The sequence below is a fragment of the Canis lupus genome, chromosome 34 (assembly GCF_011100685.1).
Source record: "Canis lupus familiaris isolate Mischka breed German Shepherd chromosome 34, alternate assembly UU_Cfam_GSD_1.0, whole genome shotgun sequence".
In the NCBI taxonomy this organism is placed as follows: domain Eukaryota; kingdom Metazoa; phylum Chordata; class Mammalia; order Carnivora; family Canidae; genus Canis; species Canis lupus.
Genome location: NC_049255.1, coordinates 6,217,093 through 6,239,668, shown reverse-complemented (window position 1 = coordinate 6,239,668; position 22,576 = coordinate 6,217,093). Strand labels below are relative to the sequence as shown.

At 41.7% G+C, this 22,576-nt stretch overlaps 1 protein-coding gene across 2 annotated transcripts in view; it reads left to right on the top strand.

Moving 5' to 3' along the window:
* Nucleotides 1-22,240, top strand: part of MTRR (5-methyltetrahydrofolate-homocysteine methyltransferase reductase) — a 31,681-nt gene extending 9,441 nt beyond the window's left edge. Inside the window, exons 6-16 of one of the 2 annotated variants that reach the window (XR_005383675.1) lie at nt 4,954-5,076; nt 7,087-7,240; nt 8,166-8,254; nt 10,621-10,801; nt 13,100-13,142; nt 13,714-13,900; nt 16,428-16,546; nt 17,575-17,667; nt 17,786-17,968; nt 19,295-19,459; nt 20,382-20,520. Coding sequence is in view for 1 of the 2 variants with exons in the window: in XM_038583334.1 (XP_038439262.1) it covers nt 4,954-5,076; nt 7,087-7,240; nt 8,166-8,254; nt 10,621-10,801; nt 13,100-13,142; nt 13,714-13,900; nt 16,428-16,546; nt 17,575-17,667; nt 17,786-17,968; nt 20,382-20,526 (1,317 nt within the window). In the remaining variant the exon portion in view is untranslated. Of the gene's footprint in view, nt 1-4,953; nt 5,077-7,086; nt 7,241-8,165; nt 8,255-10,620; nt 10,802-13,099; nt 13,143-13,713; nt 13,901-16,427; nt 16,547-17,574; nt 17,668-17,785; nt 17,969-19,294; nt 19,460-20,381 lie in introns of both variants that reach the window. The other variant, XM_038583334.1, reaches the window with a different exon arrangement.
* The last annotated feature ends 336 nt before the right edge of the window (nt 22,241-22,576 follow it).

The following is a 22,576-nucleotide window of genomic DNA, read 5'->3' as shown; positions in this document are numbered from 1 at the left end:
GTGGAGTTCAGTGGTTACCAGGAGGCTGTCAGAGCCTGAGATGGTTGCTGTCTGGCCCCTTACAGAATGTTTGCCTGTGCCTTGCAGAAGTGCTTGTATTACATCTGTCTTTGAAGCAGCAGATACTTAAGAACTCAGTTTCTCTGTTATTTTGGACAATTGTTTCTCATTTTAGGTGTGAGTCAGGTGGTGGCAAGTTGCTGTGGGCACTCGGGAGATTACTTTAGCTAAACTTGAAGCACTAATTTACAGTCAGATCTCTTTTCCAGCATGGACTTTTGATATCCTGGGATGCTTCACTTTGTGGATTATTTTTTATCTTGGTAATACCTTATAGGCTAGTTTTTGCCTGTATGAAATAGTTTTCTTTTGTCAAGTGTATTTCTTCTACCAATAAAGAACTACATCTGAAACTAAGTATGTACTATATGTTGGCAAATTTAATTTAAATAAAAAAGAAGTGCCTTTAAAGTAGTCTGCAAATTTTGAGCATCGGGTTGAATAACAGCTGATGTCTGGCTACTGTGTCAGTATCTGGCATCCTGAAACTCCTTCCAGCGTGCCTAGAATAAATTTCCATTGCAGCCAATCTTTCCATGAAGAGCCACGCCCTCTTTCTTTAGAGTGGCTGATTGTGGGGTTTCACGTGGGCTTTCTCTCATAAACCGCACCCCCTCAGTGCAGGATCCCTATTTGTTTCTTGATTCACTTTTAATGAAGCAAGGCTTAGACATCTGAGAGGCAATTTAAATATAACTTTCTAGTACATTAGAGCTGTTTGCCAACACTTGTTAGGATAGTGTTTTTTTTTTTTTTTTAACATTTCTTTATAGTGTCTTCTAAAGGATTCAGATAAACGTGTTTATAGAAACAATTATCAGGTATTGTTTCCCACTTATGCCTCATTGTTGTGCAAATTTAAACGTTAAGTGAGGTAATTACAGGTTTGGGACTAGACCTGAGTGCCCTAGTAAACATAGGGTTGGATGGTGGGTGTGGGGCGATGGTGGGCATGGAGTGCACAGGCAGGGTGGAGAGCCCCATGTAGCATGTATGGATGTGTGTGGCAGAGGGATGTGGAAAGCGATTTACCTGCCAGGGCAGTTCAGCAGGAGGAGGCTCTGAGAACTTTTCTGTTATGGCAGGTGTCATTAAACAGGCTTCAGTTGCTGGTAATGTGGTTGAAAGATTTTAAAAATCTCAGCTAGTTAAGGCCTATTTGGGTATGTTTGCTCAAGGGATACACTTGGAAAAGGGGTTGGAAAAACATATATGTATACTTTTTTGGGGAGAGCATCCTCTTGGGATCCTCACATTAGGGAACCAAGAAGGGGAAGGGGGAGCAACACTGGACAGAGTGGGCAGTTGGGCTTTAGTGTTGGCTCAGCCAGTTCCGCTTCATACAGCATCTGGTCCCCATTCCTGGTGTCTCTTTGCCTGTGGGGTCTCCTGTGGGGTCTCTGGATCATGTGGTTATAAGCAGCAGGGCCTCTTACCATACCATCCCTTGGATTTGCCGCACAGCCCTTTCCTGCTCTGCACCCCTCTCACAGCTGGCTGTCTGTTGTGTCACCTGATGTCTGGGTCGGAGCAGTCGTCCCAGTTAGTGGAAGGCATTGCTCTAGATCCTACAGGGCCTTCCAGCTGATAAACTCTCCAGGTGAAGTGAGGTACAAGATGCCTAGTCCGTTACTGGAATGGGTGTCCTGTTACACCCCAGGATGTTGGACTCCTGGACATTGTATTTAGAGCACTGGCCCCTCGGTCTGCACAGGGCATGGGCCTTACCAGAAACTCTCATACACAAGCCACTGCTTGCACCTTTAGTCTGATTAGCAAAATGTCTCTGATGTAGTGGGCTGGTGTGATGTTTTGCTGAATGTCCAGATGTTCTGTGTTGATTCAGACTGTTAAAACAGCTGGCAGGAGCATTAACACAGTCTTGTAGCAAAATTGTAAGTGGAAATTGTTCCAAGTGAAAGTGTGTGGTCCTTTTTAGGGATAGAGATGGGAAAGAGCACAATGGCTCAGTCTTTCCAGCTGCCATGTGCCTGAGGCTATATTAATCTGCTCCAGCCCAGGAAACCATCCTGCACGGAGGCTGCAGTTGGGGCTACTGCTGGCTTGTGTTCCTTGTGGTTCATTGTCCTCCCCCAGGATCCGCTTGGGTGTTGCAGGGACCAGGTTGGTCAATTAGATGGAGACCATACCTTGTTCTATACATTTTTAGGGATGCTATTGATACCTGCCATTCCTCAGGATGCTGTATTTTTTACTTTCTGCCTTGGTGAGGGGAGAGGAAGTGTCATATTCAGAGACTTCCTTTTGGCCTCCCCACTATATAGCCCTTAACCATAGGCCAAGAACTGAGTGGACCCAGGGCACCGGACCTGGTCCAGGGCTCCTGTTTACTGCCTGGCCCTGTAGGCCCCACTCCGGTGCATGACCCATGATGACACTGGGAGTTCCTGAGTAACACATAACTTGGACCCTCTTCTAGAGCTTCCTGGGTTACTTGGTGTTCCCCTTGGCCTAGTGTACTTTTACCCTCTGAGAGAAGGACTGGGAAGCCTTATTGAGTACAATTTTTGGGGTGTTGCCAAGTCTCCCACCTTTCCTGCTCACTGATAATTATGCCTCCCTCCAACTCCCGCAGGGCCTTGCTGGCTAAATGCTCCTACCTCCCTCTCTTCTTTGGTGGTTTGGGCTTTCCCAGTGTTGGCCCAGCCTGTTAGCTCTGGCCAGCAGAGTGGCCAGCCCTGAGCAGCTTTGTGGTGCCCCTCACCAGCATTGTCCTGTTGGCCTTGGCAGTGGTATATGCTCTGGGTGCACCTGGGAACATCATCATCTGATAGATTTTGGCTCTTCGTAGTTTCATCCACTCTACTGTGTCTACTTCTGAGCCTTTTAATCCTGTCTTCTAATGTTGGCCATGGAAGTCCCAGCAGTTCTGCCTCATTTAGTGTGGACTTTTGCTTTCTCCTTGTCCTCGTAGCCATCTCTGAAGGCTGCGGCCAGGGTGTTAAAGCCAGTGTCCTAGGATAGTGTTCCCAGTTAGCACATCCCTTCTGTCCAAGTTGATGTTCTACTCTCCTTGGTCCAGGACCTTAACATTCTGTCCCATGCATACTTTGCTGGCTTCTGCTGCTGTGTGTGTGGCTGCGCCCAACACTTTCTTCAGAGCGTAGCCCCTCGCCTGTGTTAGCTGGCCCAGCACATCTGTGGCCTGCTGTGTCGTGACTCAACCCTCATTGGCCTGGCAGTCGGAAGAGATGGGATGCAAGAGTGGGGCATGGGCGCATCCTGTAGGTAGAGGTCTTAATGCAAGAAGGAAGTCTTGCTCTTCATAGGAGGAAGTCATTTCTGCAGGCTGAGCAGGTTCAAGGGAATCTAAGGATTCAAGATTATCAACCCACGTGTCCTCCCTCCGCTGCCAGGAAGCCATTCTTTGCCCGTTAGGCCTTTAGCATTCTGTCAGGCTACAAGAGATGAGCAGCTTCTTTGTGTGCTACAGAGGATGTTCTCTGGCTTCACACTTAGTGTTTAATTGTTGATTAATTTTTCTCAGTTTTTTGCATAATTTCCAGAAGTGTCAATGAGGTTTGGCAAAACCCACAGTTCTGCTGGTCTTATCAGTGCCATTTCCCCATAGATCTCACGCACTAGCTGTAGTGTACTGGCTAATTCATTCCCTTTACAGTGCACCATCCCGCTTTGCTCTTGCACTGTCACCTTGTGATCTCACCGGTGTTGCGTGCTCACTGTCAGCCAGGTGGGTAATCCAGCTCCAAACTCCCATTTTAGCCTTTTTTCTTGAAACCACTCTAGCACCGGCTGTTACAGACTGGGTTCCTTTGAATCAAACTTTATGATTATTTTTTAGGTTATCCCCTTGGGATCCTCACCTTGGGGAATGGAGGGGACAGAAACCGGAGAGGACACAGTGAGAAGTGGGCTGTGATACGTCCCAGCAAAGGCCCCAGCCACCCTCACGGGGTTCTCTGGAGCTGGGATGGCCCTTCAACATTGTCTTGATTTGGGGCAAAGGGGCTGGGCCTTTATAGTCATGGATTAATCATTGGATATGGGCTACCTTTGAAAGGAGGTGTGACCTGGAAATGCTGAAGTCCCTCTCAGAGGTGACCATGAGCTGGCCGAGGGCCCTCTGTTGACAGCATTCCCAGCAGCCTTGCTGAAGGCTGTCTTAGGTGGGGGGCATTGCTAGTGCCCCATATGTGATGATTGTCAGGCTCTAACCCTTTTCCCATTTTTTCCACATAGCCATTTATCCAATATTGACTGATTAGCATTTTGTAAGTTTCTATCTGCAACAGAACTTAGGAACATCAAGTTAGAAAAGGAGCAGAAATAGTACAATGAATTTGGCTTCTTTGCAGTTTCCCAAGGCCTGTGCTATCTAATACAGGAGCCACTAGCCATACATGATCATTTAAATCCAAATAAATAAAAATAAAAGAGTTTAGTTCCTCAGGCACATGTGGCTAGTGGCCTCTGTGTTGATCAGTGCAATGTATTGATCAGTGCAGTGGCCGCCACTCTGGGTTCTTATGAACACCTGTGCAGGGGTCTCCCAACTTCAAACATGTCCTTTCCTTTAGAATCTCCTTCCTAAAATCATACATGCATATAGTCTCCTTTTGCATGGTTTATTTGGAAGATTATTAGACCTTTATGTGAAAATGCTAATATCTGATATTTCCAGTAAATATCCCAGAAATTTGTCTAATAGCCAAGGAGTTTAAGGTATGGATGAGGTGTCTTTTCTGAAAGATTGAAAGACCATTGTTTGCAGTCATTTGCCTTAGAAAAGAATACTTAAATATCTAGGATATTTTATAAGATCATGTAGATCTTACCTAGACACTAAGTGAAGCAATGGTAAGTAAAATTGAAACTGCATTTAGTAATACTTTATCACATTTGTTTCTCAAGGAGGAAAGCCAAGCATCTGTGACTTCAGTGGATCCAATTTTTCAAGTTCCAATTTCAAAAGCAGTTCAACTGACTACAAATGATGCCATAAAAACCACTCTTCTGGTGGAATTGGACATTTCAGTAAGTTAGAGAATTTATGTCTCAGTACCGTTACGTTGTCAAGAAGTGTGGAGCCTTGTGTGTTGTTGTAGTCTGCACACTCAGGGAGGAGAGCCTCTGGTAGGATATCTGATCTGTCTGTCCTCCCCACCTCCCACCTGTTCTCTTTTCACTTCAGGAAGGGGCTAACATGAGGAGTGACCCTGGAGGTGACTCAGCTTGAAAAAATGGTGTTGCTCCCTTACTCAGGAAGCCACGAAAGAGTTCTGGAATCAGAGCAGGATTTTCCACGGGAGAAGAGGCCTGAGAAAGGCACCTGCTCGCCTGAAGTCAGCCAGCAGTTAGAAATAGAGCTCAGACCAGACAGGCCTAGAACGCTTCATTTCTCATAGTGGTGGTCCTCATTGCTTTGAGAATCTGGAAAGAGTCATGGTCCACCCCTGCTCCCCACACCCATGCCTTATGCATAAACATTTTGTATATACAGGGCCTTACATGCTGACTCTCTCAACTCCATCCATGAGCCCAACCCCTGCCCCAAACCACTAGCCTCAGTTAAGAAGCTAATTGCTAATCCTGTAACCTCAGTGCTTAAGTACATCTTCAAAGTTACTCAGCTGTATTTCAATGGAAGGCCTGAGAAGTGGGTTGTGCTTTCAGAAAAGGTTGTGTCAGGGCTGTCCATGTAGATGTCATTGAACTTCTAATAGGGGAAAAAAATGACAGGCATCAAAACTACATGGTTTGCTTGTGTATCATTGAGTAGTTTTGCTTGTGTATCATTGAGTAGTTTTGCATTCCTTTGGAACATTTTAATAATCCATATTGTTAAATATTCGTTGTACACCAAAGCATTTTGCTTTTTATTCTGTTCTATACTTTTGTCATAAAACGGTGAAGGTTGGCCAGTAGGTGGTTTAGTCTTTGCCCCTCACAGGCCAGGGCTGTGAGCATGTGGGGTCAGAGGTCTCTCCGGATCCTGCCCTTGTTCTGCATCATGTTATAAATAGCCATGAGGTGGAAGGTGGCTCCTCCAGCCCATCTTCATCACAGTACCAACCAGGTGCTGTAACTTTTATGTTTCGTAAGGAAAAATAACGTGTCATCTCTCACCCCTCCTCTTCCCCTAAAGAAAGGAAACAGAACAAATGCAGACTGCCTTCAATAGTTTCTCTCCTTCATAACGTATGTTTTCATAAGAGGGATTTTTACATTGATTGTTAAAATATTACCTAGGCATCTTTTTTTTTTTTAATATTTTTTTCTTTATTTATTTATGATAGTCACACCCAGAGAGAGAGAGAGGCAGAGACACAGGCAGAGAGAGAAGCAGGCTCCATGCACCGGGAGCCCGACGTGGGATTCGATCCCGGGTCTCCAGGATCGCACCCTGGGCCAAAGGCAGGCGCCAAACTGCTGCGCCACCCAGGGATCCCACCTAGGCATCTTAAATGAGAAAGATTTTAACTAATGTAAAAAATACTGAAGTGATATAAAGCAAAACATTGGATGACTTTGATTTTTTTTTTTTTTTTTAAAGTAACTCCTGGGGCAGCTCCGGTGGCTCAGTGGTTTAGTGCCACCTTTAGCCCAGGGCGTGATCCTGGAGACCTGGGATTGAGTCCCACGTCAGGCTTGTCGTGCTCCCAGCATGGAGCCTGCTTCTCCTGCTCCTCTGCCTGTGTCTCTGCCTCTCTTTCTCTCTGTGTCTCTCATGAATATATAAATAAATAAAATCTTTAAAAAAATAAAAAAATAAAGTAACTCCTGGGGCATCAGATGGGCATGTGACTCTTGATCTTGGGGTTGTAAATTTGAGTCCCACGTTGGGCATACAGATTACTTAAAAAGAGAAAAAAGTAACTCGTAATGAAAGTAAATTTGTTCAGTTGAGCTTGTTTTTTTGCAGTTAGAATCATTTGTTTCTAATTCATAAAAGGATCATATAATAAAAAACATTCTTTTGTTTCCCCACAACGAAAACTGTTTAATATGGGCTTTTTTTTTTTTTTTTTCATGTTTCTTCTTTAGAAAACAGATTTTTCCTATCAACCTGGAGATGCCTTCAACGTGATCTGTCCCAACAGTGATTCTGAGGTACAAAACCTACTGGAAAGACTGCAGCTCACAGACAGAAGAGAGTACTGTGTCCTCTTGAAAATTAAGGCAGACACAAAAAAGAAAGGTACAGCCCTGATCTCTTCTTAGGATGTCATTGGGCTACAGGTTGGAGGTCACAAGTGCAGGGGACCCCCTCCCTGCACCCTAGGTGACAGCTACACAGGTGGTCCGAGCACTTGCCATGGGTCAGTGGGCAGAACACAGGCACTCGCTGGCTTGTGGGTTTTTTAACTTTCACATGAGGTATGGTGAGTAGGATGATAATAGATTTTATGCTTATTTGGACAGTGTTAGACAGTAAAAATGCATGTAGCTGTAGTCTCGAAGAAGCTGGTAAGTTGTTGGGCTGGTTTGTTAACTTTTTGCAGTTAGCTTTATTTTGTTTTTGAGTTACATAAGAGTAGTCCTACAGTAAACTTATTATGTGAATTTTAAGTTTTCTTATCATGTGTATTTCTCATAGCATATTTATTGCTTACTTAAAATTTTATTTTCGTGATTAAAGGAAGTTTTATATATATATAGTTTATATATATATAAGTTTATATATATATATATGTATATATTTGCATACAACCTTGAATTGGAGTTCCATCAGTTCTAAAATTCTTTTTGAGAATAATACACAGTGTTAATGGACAGGTGGCATCTCTTGGCTTTTTGTTCCTTGGCTTCGGATAATTTCCCTCTTAATTTGGTATACCTAGATTTGGTATCCTTACCAAAGATACTAAAGATCTATCTTTGGTAAATTAAGGTGTGGCTAATAATACTATTGAATTTATAATTCTTCTATTTTTTTTTGTAAGGTTTTTTTCCCCTTATGTTCATTTTGGAAATTTTTTTGACTGCATAAACATTGCCACAAATCATATTGTGTACCTTGGTAGCACAGTAATGTAAAGTATACAGTTGTGTTTTTAAGAATGCAAAAACATCTTAATCCTTTACTTTCTTTGTAACGGACTCTCTCCTGTCTACCTGAAAAGGAGCGGCCTTACCCCAGCACATACCTGAGGGACGTTCTCTCCAGTTCATTCTGACCTGGTGCCTTGAAATACGAGCAGTTCCTAAAAAGGTACTTTCCTTTGGGTAACTAAAAGTATACTTAGCTCTGTGTAGGATTTATTAAATCTGGTGTTTGCCCTTTGAAGGCTTCCAAGTATGGCTTTTATAGCATGTTTTCAAAGTAGTTCCCCAAGGTATATGATATCTTTGCAGCTGTCATAGACAGATATTTTTATGTTGTGTTTATATTGAAATTTTGTTTTTTGTTGAAATGAGATTTTTTTTAAAGTTTTACTAGATATTTTTTATAATAAATTTATTTTTTATTGGTGTTCAATTTGCCAACATACAGAATAACACCCAGTGCTCATCCTATTTTTACTAGATATTAACTAGATGTGCTGCATTAATTAGTGATTAAAGTGACCTCAGATGATGTTATGTTATCCAGCTGCACTTGACCCTTTTTCTAATTGATGACAGAAAGCTTTTGAGAGGGCAGGCTTTCCCCTACTTGCCACCCATTTAATATTGAGATCTCTTCCATATGAAAGTATGTTAAATCAGACTCTTCAGGAAAAATGAAAAGTTCTCATGGATTATATTGATGTTTAGATGAATGTGGAGGGAGAATGATCCACTAGATGTCAGTAGGATGCTGGGAACTGTATTTTAAAAGATGGTTGTAAATGATTCCTTCTAACCCGGTCCCTCGAATGGGCATGAATGGGGGTGACTTCCCAACTGTGCTTTGCCGAAGCTCATAAATAGTGCTGAATAAATAGCTGAATAGCTGAATAGCTGCCCTCCTCAAGGCCTTTTTTATGGTCTGTCTTACTAATGTGTTTGTTCCATGCAGTCATTGGGAAGCAAACTCCTTTGGAGAGAAACTCAGTCCTAGATATAATTTGAATAAATTTAGACTTCACTGTCATGAGAACTTCTTGATTAAATACAGCAAGTTTCACAATTTTAGTTCAGCTCTACTATTTAATGAAGCATGTATATGTAAACGTGTTTTTCTATATCATCATAAAAATTCTGGTGGACACAAAATAAGTAACATGGGAAGCCACAGTCTTTTATAATCAAATCCTTAGGGTTAACACTTGAATTGTGTTTTGCTAAACAAAAAATGAGGTCCTCTAGCATATGTGCTGTTCTGTGACATGCCATCTTTACCTAAATAGAAGTTGAGAGTTTGTATGCCCCCGCGTGGAAACTGTACCTTACCAGGGGTCTGCGCAAAGACATGGAGTGCTTGCTCATCTCACATGGTTTCCCAGTCTTGTCTCGTGTTTGGTTCCAGGCCCAGCATTTTGAAGAAGGCGTGCAATTTGTTGGTCTCAGGATAGTTTAGACAGGGCTTCCAAGCTGAGCCACTGGAAACCTGTGACCCTCACAGGAGGAGTGATCTCGTCCACCCTGTGAAGGGAGTCCAGTACACGAAGATGCTTAAGCCTTGGAATAAAAAGTACCTGTTAGCATTTCACTTAGCATTTGGTGTACATAACTTCGTTGCTTTGTTCTTTAAGAAGCCTGGAGGGGTAAGAGCTCTATATGTCCTATTTGGAATATGTTGAAACCAAAAGTCGTTATTAACAAATTTGGTCTTTTGTCCAGGAGTTTGGACTTGCCTCTGTCTTTGGAGCTTGGGATTCAGGATATTATTGCTTTGCTTTCTTTGTTTATATTCTTCTCTTTCTACAGTGTGTCTTAGGTGACAGAGAGAGTCCACGTGCAGGAGGCTTCTTGATGTTCTGGCCCTGCCTGTCTTTTCAGCCTTTGTTCCATGTCCGCATTGCCCTGTACCCATATTGAACTGCACGTAGCCCCAGGAGCCCATGCTTTCATGGAACTGGGCCATCTGCTTAGTTCCTCTTCACTTTTGTTCCTCTCCTGTGGCCAGCCTTCATCTCAGGCTTGCATCTGGGGTGCAGAAGTCCCTGGCATTCTGCGTGTGTTCCTGTTTGGGTCGTTAGCCTATTGCACACTGTCACTAACCAGCAAAAGAAGTGTTGTGCCCACTGCCTGTTGTATAAAGAGGACTTAACAGCTGTCAAATGAATATAGAAGTCTAGCTTGTAATCATCAGCTAAGACGAGCAAATATTTGTCTTGAGTTAAAACGAGTTTGAGATTTCTGATTCTTGCTACTCAGAGTAGACATGTAATTTGAGATCATGTTTGGGACTGATTAGATTGGTTTAGGAAATAGGAAAGGTAACCTAACGTAGAAGAACATGGAGGGTGGTTTTCCTTAACAGATTGACATTAAAGCAAATAGTAAGTTAAATTCTCTTTTCCTGATCCACTCAGAAGAGTGGTGTCACTTTTTCTTGGATAATTTGGCATGTCCCCAGGTCAACACTAACCAGAGATTGTAGCAGCCTAACCACACATGGTACTTTGTCTGCTTGCTTTGCCATGGCCACAGGCATTGTTGAGAGCCCTCGTGGACTACACCAGCGACGGGATAGAGAAGCGAAGGCTGCAGGAGCTGTGCAGTCGGCAGGGTGCAGCCGATTATAGCCGTTTTGTGCGAGATGCCCATGCCAGTGTGTTAGACCTCCTCCTCGCTTTCCCGTCCTGCCAGCCGCCGCTCAGTCTCCTGCTTGGTGAGTGGCCATGCTCCCGGCCCCTGCACCCAAGGAGCCTTTTTGTACAGAGCACTCTGGAGTCTGTCTGGCTTGTGAGAATGTGTCTCTGGGAGGAAACATTGGTTTGTCCTCAGGGCCTCCAAGAAGTTGGAAAGAATCCTTCTGCCAGCATTATCTCTTTATGTCTTCCCTCTCCCATTGTCACTAGCATTTGCTCTCTTACTACAGCCAGTCTTAATTATCTTTCTTTGGATCAGCATTTAGCATCTTTTCTATTAACTTAGATATTTTCAGAAAGAATTTTTTTTAGTCAAATATTACCTAAAAGTGAGTGTCCCAAGGAAAAAAAAGTTTTTGTTTTTTTTCAAAGCTGATGAACCCTAAATGTAACTGACAAAGGATAATGAAGTATATTGTCTATGCAGAATACAAAAATGTCGCCCTCTGGGCAAGTCTAGCTCCGTGTTCTCCAAGGGCGACGGGGACCCTTCATGTTGTACCAGTGCAGGTGGCCTTTTCAGGATGGCTCCAGGCTTGAAGCTTGCGGGAGACTTGTCATCAAATAGTCCAATATAAGATGATTCTAGTTTTTGTCCTCATTGTCTCGTGGGGTCTTCATTCCAACAGAAGAGAGAAGATCCTCTCTGCAGTGCTGGCCAGGGGAGGGCTTTCAATGGCAGCCTCTGTAGGAATTGGAGACACTGACAGAGGGCAATGACTGAGAATTCGACAGGATTATTAAACCTTGAGAACTTTCCTGTGCTGGTACTTTTCTCCTTTCCTCTCTCTTTTCCTGTAGTGATAAGTAATAAAATCTTTAAGATTTGCATTTATCGGGCAGCCCAGGTGGCTTAGTGGTTTAGTGCTGCCTTCAACCCACAGTCTGATCCTGAAGACCCGGGCTCGAGTCCCACATCGGGCTCCCTACATGGAGCCTGCTTCTCCCTCTGCCTGTGTCTGTTCCTCTCTCTCTCTCTCTCTGTATGTGTGTCTCTCATGAATAAATAAAATTTTAAGAAAAAAAAAAAGATTTGCATTTATCTTTGGTGATAGGAAAACGTGTATCATGTTTTTTATTTTTAGGCCACAGGGTCTCCCAATGTCCAGTACAGTTAGGGGTGCTCTCCTTTATTAAGACAGATTCTGCTTTCTCTCACTTTTACAATTCCTTCTCAAAAAGGTGAAGTTACTAAGTAAGGTGGCTCTTCAAACACACATACTCCTCTCTGTCTCAGTTGAGTCTTTAGAGTGAATACAGGGTTGGGAGAATAATCAGAACATCTGTAGGGAAGTTGTAAGAACTCTTGTATAGCTATCCAACATGTGAGAATATGTTTTAGTTCCTTTCATGGATTTGCTGTTTTCTTAGCTTTTATACAGCATTTATTGTGTAGTCTATAAAAAACTAATGAAGGCATTCAAACTTAAAATTTATTGTGTACTTTTTTAAGAAAACTTAATGTATCTAACACTTAGTATTATGTTGAGCCCTCTGTTAGAAAGGTCTTTCCAAATTTTTTTAAATTTTTATTTATGATAGTCACACACACAGAGAGAGAGAGAGGCAGAGACACAGGCAGAGGGAGAAACAGGCTCCATGCACCGGGAGTCCGATGTGGGACTCCATCCCGGGTCTCCAGGATCGCGCCCTGGGCCAAAGGCAGGCGCCAAACCGCTGCGCCACCCAGGGATCCCGGTCTTTCCAAATTTTTGTCAGATTGATTCTTTGACCTTTTACAAGAGCTCCAGTGTATCTAGAAACCACTGGGTTCTGGATAACTTAAAGGCTTTACCTCTACCCTCCCATTTTCTGTTGTTATAGAAATATAAGAAGGAAAAATATTTCCTTTCTTTTATTAAGGAGGAAAAAGATTTCAAGCCTAGGTATTTCCCATAATCCGTAAAATAGTGATCTTTTGGAGGTCATGATCTTATTTCAAACATGAAAACTCCAGACACTTCAGAAAACTGTGTACACACAGAAAATTTAGTGGGTTTCTTGATTCTGAAGCCCACTCATGGATGCTTTTATTATCCTTCTGTTTAAGACCAGCCTTGAGAAGGACGCTGATTTCAGGTAAAGAAATGCAGTATGTCTGGTTTTTAATGTGAGGAATTGGGGAAAAAAAATAGTAATGACTTACTTAGTTACAGTGAATTTACAGCTTGCTCTAAAACATTTAAATTAAAATGTTATTTTGGGTGTTCTAAACAAGAAAACGAAATGCAACTCAGACTTGAATTTTTACAAAACCTTACATCTAATTTATTTTCAGTAGTGGTGAATTAATTGCTTATCTTTATTTTTTTTTCTAGAACATCTTCCTAAGCTTCAGCCCAGACCATATTCATGCGCAAGGTACTGATATTTTTTAGCACATAGAATCTTTCTCCCAAAATGTTGTGAATCTTTGGCTTCCAAATCCTTATTAGTTCTGAATTCACCTGGTAAAAACGTACCTAATTAGTGGAAGACAGTAGCAGGTGTGGTAAGGAATGAAGGGGACCGGTCCTGGGACTCCTGTTCTGCAGAAGTTCAGAGAGCGTGGAATCTCCAGCGGCAGCCCTAGTCCACAACCACGTTTCCCCACATAGGGCTGCTGAGTGCCCTGGTCCTCTACCTGCTGCCTTGACTATTGTGCCAGACCATCTCCACTGGACAGCAGAGGTGGGCAGTGCAGAGATGGAAGGTTGTATAAATCTTAAGAGTCCTAAACTACAACATGTGATTGGAAATTTTTTTTGAATATCACAAAACAGGGGGCAAGAGAGGAGGAGCTTTTCAGTAGCAGCAGAGCTCTTTTCCCTGAAGATTTAGAAGGTAGATTAGAGCCCATGGGAAATATCCATCAATTCAGGAAGAAAGACTGTGTCTGGCTTGAATGCGTTAGTCCTGATACAGAGTTTAAACCTGACCTGTGTCTCTTCAGCTCAAACCTGTCTCACCCAGGGAAGCTTCATTTCATTTTTAACATTGTGGAGTTTCTGTCTAACACCACCGTGGAGGTTCTGCGGAAGGGCGTGTGCACAGGCTGGCTGGCCATGGTGGTTGCGCCAATTCTTCATCCAAACACACGAGTGTCCCCTGCAGAAGACGGGAAAGCCCCGGCTCCTGAGGTACTGGGAGTGTGCAGTTGGGCATTATTAAAATTATGCGGTTTGCCTCCTTAGAGTCCTTGCTTGGCGATCAGTTGACAACCAAAGATTAATTTTATATCCTTTAGTTTGGGTATTAGGGTTTTGCCCCATTTCTTCCCTTTTGTCTTAGACGTAGTATAAAATCCAAGTTAGTACTATAGTATGAAGGCCTGATGAGAGGGAAAGCACTTTTAAAACAGGGAGGATGAAATGTGACTTGATTCTGTGAGCAGACTATGGACAAATTTGTATCTGGACTTAGTGCCATCCTTCATGTTTTGATACTGCACTTGGCAAATCTTACTCAAGGCCACAGCATAAGGAACAATTTCAAGTCCTTCCTTGCCCATAATAAAGATGGTTGAAATTAAAAAAAAAAAATTCAGGCTTTATCATGAAGTCCTCTGTGGTATTGAAAAAATGAACATGTCATTTATAGCATTATCTTAGGACTAGTTTGGTTGCTGTAAGTTATTGGAGTTGAAAAGTTCATGCCCTAAGGGGAAGGTAAGACTTCAGTATATACTTGAGAGGGCTCATGGGAAGCTGCTGCTTGAAATTGCCCTTTACCGTGGTATTTTCCCAGGCAGCAGCCTCACACAGGTGCCTGAGAGAGAGAGAGAGAGAGACCCCCACCACTCCCTCCACCATATTCCTAGGTCACGATGCATCAACAAAATATTAAGAACCTGAGACGCTGTTCCTTTTCTGAAAAGGAAAGAATATTACAGTACTGACATAAGAGTATTATGTCATTTTATGATCCTATAAAAATGGATGATCTCCAGAAAGTTAAATATATATAACATCACAAACACCCATCATGGATGCCACTCACACATTTCCTCCCTTCTACCTTTTTCTTTCTCCTTTCTCCATTTTACCAGATCTTTATTATAGACTTTCTAGTATTCAAAGATTAGAAATATAGGAATAAGGATACAATTTAAATTGAATGGTGTTTAGTGCCATATGCATTTTATTAGGACGTGTAGGGAATGTTAATATTCACACAACCCACCCAAATCCAACCCCAACTGGCAGATGGGACAACTGCTGACAGATATGCCCTGTCCTTGGGAGGCATAGACGCCCTGCCCATCAATGTGTAGTCTGACTGTGTGACCGTATTCTGCTGGAGAGATGTGAGCAGACAGGATATATGCTCCATCTAGGCAGGAGCATTGAACTCACTGATGTGGCTTGCCTCTTTCTCCTCTTTGACTAAGGATGGGATGTTGCAGGTCAGGGATGCTCCTTGGGCGTGGATGCAAGCAGAGGAGGTCTTTGGTGCAGAACTGTAGCCCACCTGTAGCATTTAAGGAGAACCAGGGAGAAGTGTTTGGTAATATAAACCGTCTGAGATTTACTGCAGCAAGAGTGGACTAATCCTGCTCTCCTTGCAGTCCCTAGTACACAGGCCATGTGTTCTCACTAGCACACCCCTGTCACACCCAGTGTAAACTATCTGACTTTACTTCACGAGTCTTATCATTACCAGTCATTTTACAGATAAATGTTTGATTATTGTCTCTTCCTCCACTAGAGCATAAGTCCATGAGGACAGCGATTTTGTTCATTTCTCTATCTGTAGTGGTTGTGTTGAGTACCGTCAATAAGACTGGTGAGTGAGTGGGTCAAATGAGACGAGTGTGAGATGAATTACAGTCTTGTTCCAGAATGCAAACCCTCATCTGATACCACTCTGCCAATTCTTCCTTTACAAGGTCTGGTGTTCATCCTGTTAATGAACAGGTTTTCCTTACATTGAAGATTAAAATGTATACAGTTACACAGAGAATAGATTCCTGCCACTCAGTAGAACTCATGCACTTGGTGAAGTGACACTGGAACTGAAATACATTTAGAAATGGATTCCTTGTATGTACGTATCCCTGGCACATGATTTAGAAGGGAAATCTTTTGAAATTTTAGCAAAAAGATTGTGCTTATCTGTGTATACTATTTATTCTTCTAGTTTTGCACAAACACATAACATTGAACCCAGATTAGCAAACACAGCACAGCTCCTCAGCATCCTGGGAGTGACTCCCCTCATTTTTCCTTCAGGTGTCAATTTGCCCCTGAAACTCTCACTCCATCTTGATGCTGATCTTCATTGCCCCTTACATGCAAACAGAGAATCTTTTTTTTTTTTTTTCCAACAGAGAATCTTAGCTTTAGTTTTCTTGCATTTCTCCATAATACAGATAATGGGTTGCCTACTAGAAAGCAGACCTTATTCATAGGCCTAGGGAAAGAATTTGATTGTATCTATTCAGTGTTCTACCTTAGAAATATGCCTGTCATTTTTTAACGACCTTTGATTTCGTTGGGAAAGAAAAATTTGCAAGACAAACTTGTTTTTTTTTCTCAGTAGTGACAGGTGCATTCATGGTTTCAGTAAGATTTAATGCTATTTAATTTCTTCAGCAAAAATCATCTTGGTTGTATGCCTTTGTCTAGGTTTTCTTTCAGACTTATGAATATTGGTTTAACATTCCAGATATCCATCTGTCCTCGAACAACCAATTTCTTCCATTTACCAAGTGACCCCTCAGCCCCCATCATAATGGTGGGTCCGGGAACTGGCATAGCGCCCTTCATTGGTTTTCTGCAACACAGGTGTGTGCTTCCTTTGACTAGTGAGAAAATGTATCCCTTATGATCCTGGGTGGAAATATAATAGCTTTTTTTGTTTCTTCAGTGATTTTTTTGGATATTGGACTTTGGTTGTAAAATTTTTATTTTAAAAAATTATTATCAAATGTGTGATAGCATAGCATAATTTGTCACCATGGGAAAAGTAAATGTGATATCTTCCAGAGGTTTTGTTTTGTGTCAGAATTTCCCTTTTTACTGTAGCACTTTATTTTTCTTTTTTTCCCCCAGCTGCAGTATAGTTTATAACATACGTAGTTGGGGACAAATTTCAGGCATACCTTTATGCTGTGATGATGTACATACTGTTCCATCTCTCCCTTAACGAGATAACATTGCTACTAACATCCAATTATAGCAAAAGTTCCAGAGTTAAACCCAAACATCAGTAATTTTCAGTAGATTGGTATTACCAGATGCATCTTCATATCCTATAGAACTATTTGATATAAATTGTACTTCTCTCCCTGCTTGTGAAATAATGAACAATTCTTTGTGTGCTGGTCCCCAGATAGTGGTGTAATATCCTTTGGACAGAATCTTTTTGTTGTTTTTATTTTGTTTTTAGTTTTTTTTCTTTAAAGAAGCATAGAGTAATGGCAGACATACTTGGCATGTCTCCTTGGCGTGTTGTTTCTGAAACACTTCACAGCAGATCATTCTACCATTTGAAGCCCTGGGCCACGTTTCTATAACATTAATTGAGAGTTAATAGCAACTTTGTGAATAAAATTAATATTTAATGTAGAAATTAGAGTAGTTTTCACACTGTGATATTTGATATTTGAATTACCCTCATAGATGCTATGCAGAGCTTGCAGGTGTCTGTAGCTCACAGATGTGGGTGGTTGTCAGAGTGTCTGCTGGAGGGACTGAGGAGCCCTGTGGGCAGGACTTGCAGTGATGGCGAGTTTGTTGGTGGTATTTCTGATCAAATAGATTGGTTTTATGTATTCTTTGTATCAAACATCTCAACTTTCTTTTCCACATAGAGAGAAACTCCAAGAACAGCATCCAGAGGGACACTTTGGAGCAACGTGGTTGTTTTTTGGCTGTCGACATAAAGATAGGGATTATTTATTCAGGTAGTGTACACTTCTAGTATTGTGAGACTCTACAGTGGGTATACAGTCTAATTTCAGAGCTTTTAACTTTAAATGATAAACCTTTCAGTACACTAACCCATTATACATTAAATTTCAGAGAAGAACTCAGACATTTCCACAAGCGTGGAATCCTAACTCACTTGAAGGTTTCCTTCTCAAGAGATGCTCCTGTTGGGGAAGAAGCAGCCCCAGTGAAGTATGTGCAAGATAACATCCAGCTTCACAGTGAACAGGTGGCAAGGGTCCTTCTTAATGAAAGCGGCTATATTTACGTGTGTGGGTAAGTGACCATCACTCAAATGCCAGGTAGGAGAAGGCTGTTGATAATATTTGTTAAATGAACTAGGGACTGTTAATAATCTGTTAAGCAGGTTAAGTACAGGAATAGAAATACAAGTTCTAAAATGCTTCTAACATACATTTAGTTGTCATTATCAGGGAAATACAAATGAAATCAGTTCTTTGCATTTCAGAATGCATTGTGCCATATCGAAGAGCCTCTGAAAGTTTTATTTGTTTTATATTTGGTGTTAGGATGCTAATCATTTAACTTGAACTCTCAGGATTGATTTTCTTGTATCCAAATATACATGATTTGTGCAGTTAACCTGGCTCAGGAAAACCATTATTTTTACTCTGAGAATGTGGATCTAAAGATCCTTTTTTTTTTTTTTTAAGACATAATTTGTAATGTCAAAGTTGTCATAAACCAGGAATCATTTTTATGTTCTTTTATATACTTTCTGAGGCAAAATTTGTTATAGAAAGCCAAAATTGCCATAAAAAGAAAAATTATAGAAACTTACCAACTTGTTTTAATGGAATTCAAAAAAATTATGCTAACTAAAAAGGACTTTCGAGTAAGAAATAGCTCTTTTTAATTCTGATGCATCTCAGGCATTTAAAATACTTTGTACATCACCAAATCAGATGGCTTTTTCTTGTTTTTTGTTTTTAACTGTGATACCAAAGAGGGAATACTGTTACAGTGACATAGAATAGGTATAATAGAAATAAGTTTTATAAAACAGAACTTTTTTTTTTTTTTTTTAAGATTTTATTTATTCATGAGAGACACACAGAGAGAGGCAGGTTCCCTGCAGAGAGCCCGATCCCAGGACCCCAGGATCAGGACCTGAGCCAAAGGCAGACACTCAACCACTGAGCCACCCAGATGCCCCAAAACAGAACTTTTTCTATTTATTTCTCATGACATTTTGTGATAACTTCTTACTGTTTTTTGTTTGTTTTAAAAAGCTGATTTTGCCTCCTAAGTTGATTTTACGACCTATTAATGGATTTTTTTACTCTTACTTGAGAAACCCTGCTTTATGTTGATAAAGGGCATAGATTCTGGACATTGTGCTGGTTTATGTTTTCATTTACCTTTTAAAGAAGTATTTGACCTTCACTTTGTAGAGGGTAGAGCTCTCAACGTTGAAAATGCACCTCCAACTAATAGAGGCAAAATCACTTGTACAAATATGTGAATACCTGGTAAATGAGAACTTGGAGGATATCTTAAGTGTCCAAATTCTTAACATGTTAACCCAGAAATTTCTCTTTTCAATCACTGATGCTTCACTTCTTCCGTCTGTCTGCACAGTGGAGTTGGTAGTGTTCATGACAATGGTCAGTGATGGGGGCTCAGAACAAGAAAGACCTCATGGTGCCCTCACCAGGACCAGTCCCTCAGCAGGAGTGAACTTGTCTCTAAGCCCAGGGGACACTGTCCCAAGCTGGGGAGCCTTCTGCTGTCCAGAGGAGACCAGTAGGTTTGGCAGTTAGCAGCACTGTGCTGTGGGGAAAGGGCTGTGGGGATGGAAGCTCTGTTGCAGTGGCTGAGGGGAGAGCATGACGTGGAAGTCAGGGTGGCCACCAGAGATACCTTTTTCAAGAAATATTACTATAGGGGTAGAACAAGTTCTGTTGACATTAGTGTCCTGTCCTACGCTTTCACTCATTCAACAGCATTTGGTGCTTCCTGAGTGCTTTGGCACAGTTCAGATGTTGAGAGATGTGAGGTGAAGTGAGACACATTCGCTGCCCGTAGACAGCTTACTCTCCCTGGTGGGGAAGCCACATTAGCAGGTGCTCACATATAGCGGGTGGTCACTTATAGCAGGTGCACATCGCGGCCTGCAGGGGCACACCAGAGGGCTCCTAACCCTGTCTTGTAAATGAATAAGCTAAAGCATGTCAAAGCACTTCAAACTAGTCAGGCCCATAGTTGAGTTTTCAGTAATTGTGTCTTGTGTGCACGTGTACACACACGTGTGTGTGCGTGTGTGTTTGTGTGTGTATTTGAAGGCTTATACGTGTAAAACATTGTTGCCCTTGGGAATGCAAGTTTCGCTGTGTGCCAGTAGACTGAAGGGAGGGGATGAGAGAGATGAGGAGGAGCCAGGTTTATAAGGTCCTTAGATGCTTACTGGAGACTCGGCTGTTCCTGAAGCATGGATGCCTCTGAGGGGTTTTCAGCTATGAATGATGTGGTCAGCTTTGCAAATTGGATACGTCACTGGGTGGAGGCCTGATGGGTGGCGGGCTGGGACACCTGTTGGGACGCTTCCCAGAGAAGTAGAGTGCCAGGGTGTGGGGGTGGTGGAGTCAGTGGGAATTAGATTTGTGAATTATGAAGGCTTTGATAAAAATTCTTGTTTCCTAAACATCAGTGCTATTATTTTTTCTAGAGATGCTAAGAATATGGCCAAAGATGTCAATGATACCCTTGTGGAAATAATAAGCAAACAGGCTGGAGTTGAAAAACTAGAAGCAATGAAAAGATTGGCTACTTTAAAAGAGGAAAAACGATACCTTCAGGATATTTGGTCATAAAATCAGAAAATGAAGGAAGAGAATGATGCTTTTTTGGCTTAAAGTACTAAAAGACAGTTTTACTGAAATGGAGACTTTTAATTTTTAAAATTAAAAACAATTTAACTTTGGAAGAAGTACAGTGGGAGTGGACCACTTACCATTATAGCAGACTTCCCATGGGTTTTCCATCAGTGCCTCTGTGCTCTCCACACTGAGGGGCAGCCCTTCTGCACCAGCACCCCCATCCCCACCCACCATGGCCACTGCATCCTGGAGAATCACAGGAAGTACGTCTGCATGTCTGTGATGAGGCTTCCCAGCACAGACATGGACATTAGCCAACCACGCAGATGGTTAAAGCTTCTGAACTTACTGTTGCCAGTTTTTAAAAATAAGGTAAAAATAATTTATTCTGACATGAACTCTACTGTAAAGATTATTCCTATTGTATTAAAATTAACTATGCAAAGTGTATCTGATACCTTGTTTATACAGGCAGTCCCTGACTTAGGATTTACGCTGAATGTGTATGAAAGCCAAACACATTCAGTAAGAACTGTAGTTCAGATTTTGAGTGTTTTCCCAGGCTTGTGGCAGATGATAACATACTCTGTCCTGGTGCTGGGCAAGGGCAGGGTCCCAGTGTCAACAACCTTCTGTACCCACACAACCGTCTTGTCACTTTCGGTGTGGTATTGAGTAAATTACATGAGATACTATTATGTGACTGTCCACTCATATAACTGCTCTGAGCACGTTTGAGGCCAAGCTGTGAAGTCCGGGGTATTAAATGCTTTTTGACCTGTTTTCAACTTACAATGGATTTATCCATTATTTCACTATAAGTTCAGGAAGATCTGTATAACTTCATCAAATGTTTATTTATTACCGAAACTATATTTCTGATAAAAAAAATCAAAGTAATACTTAGATATTTTTAAAATGATTTTAGAGATGTGTATTATATTTTAAAATTCTATTATATAGGACTTTTATCACGATTACTTCTTAATATAACAGTTCTAGAATTTAGGGAAATCTGCATTCAGTTTATAGGTGCGAGCAAGTACATAGTTTAGTAAAACACCCCTCCTCTTCCTTGTGCTCCTTTTAGCATATTTTTAGTTTTTCTACATTGTCTTAACCCCATGATATCATTCAAATCGTATCCTAGGCTTAAAATGCCTGCTTAAATTAACATTCTTGTATTTTTAAAATTCCTACTGCATTCTGAATATTTATGTCTCTCCAAACTTATGTGTTCCAATGCTGACCTCCGTTATGATAACAGTAAGAGGGGGGGCCTCGGGAGGTGCTTAGGTCAGGAGGGTGGAGCCCTTGGGAATGGGGTCAGTGCCCTGAAGAGAGGCCCCACCGGAGCTCCCTGGCTCCTTCTGCCTGGTGAAGACACAGCATTTGCAGGCTGCAGCCACAAGAGGGCTCTCGCCAGAACCTGACCACCTCTGAACCCTGTGCTTGGACTTCCAGCATCCTGAACTGAGACAGATAAATCCTTGTTCATGAGCCGCCCAAATGGATGACGACAATTCCCGGTGACAAATCCTCTGAAAATTTGTCAGAACAGAACAATGATTAATTTTTCTAGGCTCTGGTGTATATTGGTTTTTTATTCAAGAGATTGGCATTTGAAAAACATCTTCCTGTCCAAGGTTTCTGGTCATCTTGAAAAATAAACCATGTTAAGACTTGATAAAGCTTTATGGCTGTTTAATCTCTAGTCTTATTTCATGTACTTTGTAATGGAAACAAATCTAAAAAGCAGAACATACCAAGCACATCTAGTTATAGACTTAATTATATATGCATGTGCTGTATCAGCAGAAACAGACAAGATGAGAACGTTAAAAAACAATGTGCTTTACTGGTAACTAACAGGATGGAACAAGAATTGGTGTTCACCTACGAAAAACGTCTATTAATGTGACCCCAAGCTGACCTGTGAAGAGAAACGGACGCGCCATACAGTGGGCGCTGGCACCTGCCCTGAGCCGTCTCGTCTCTACAGCATGCAGGTTTTTTCTCTCAGGCGGAGTTAGCGCCAACTGTC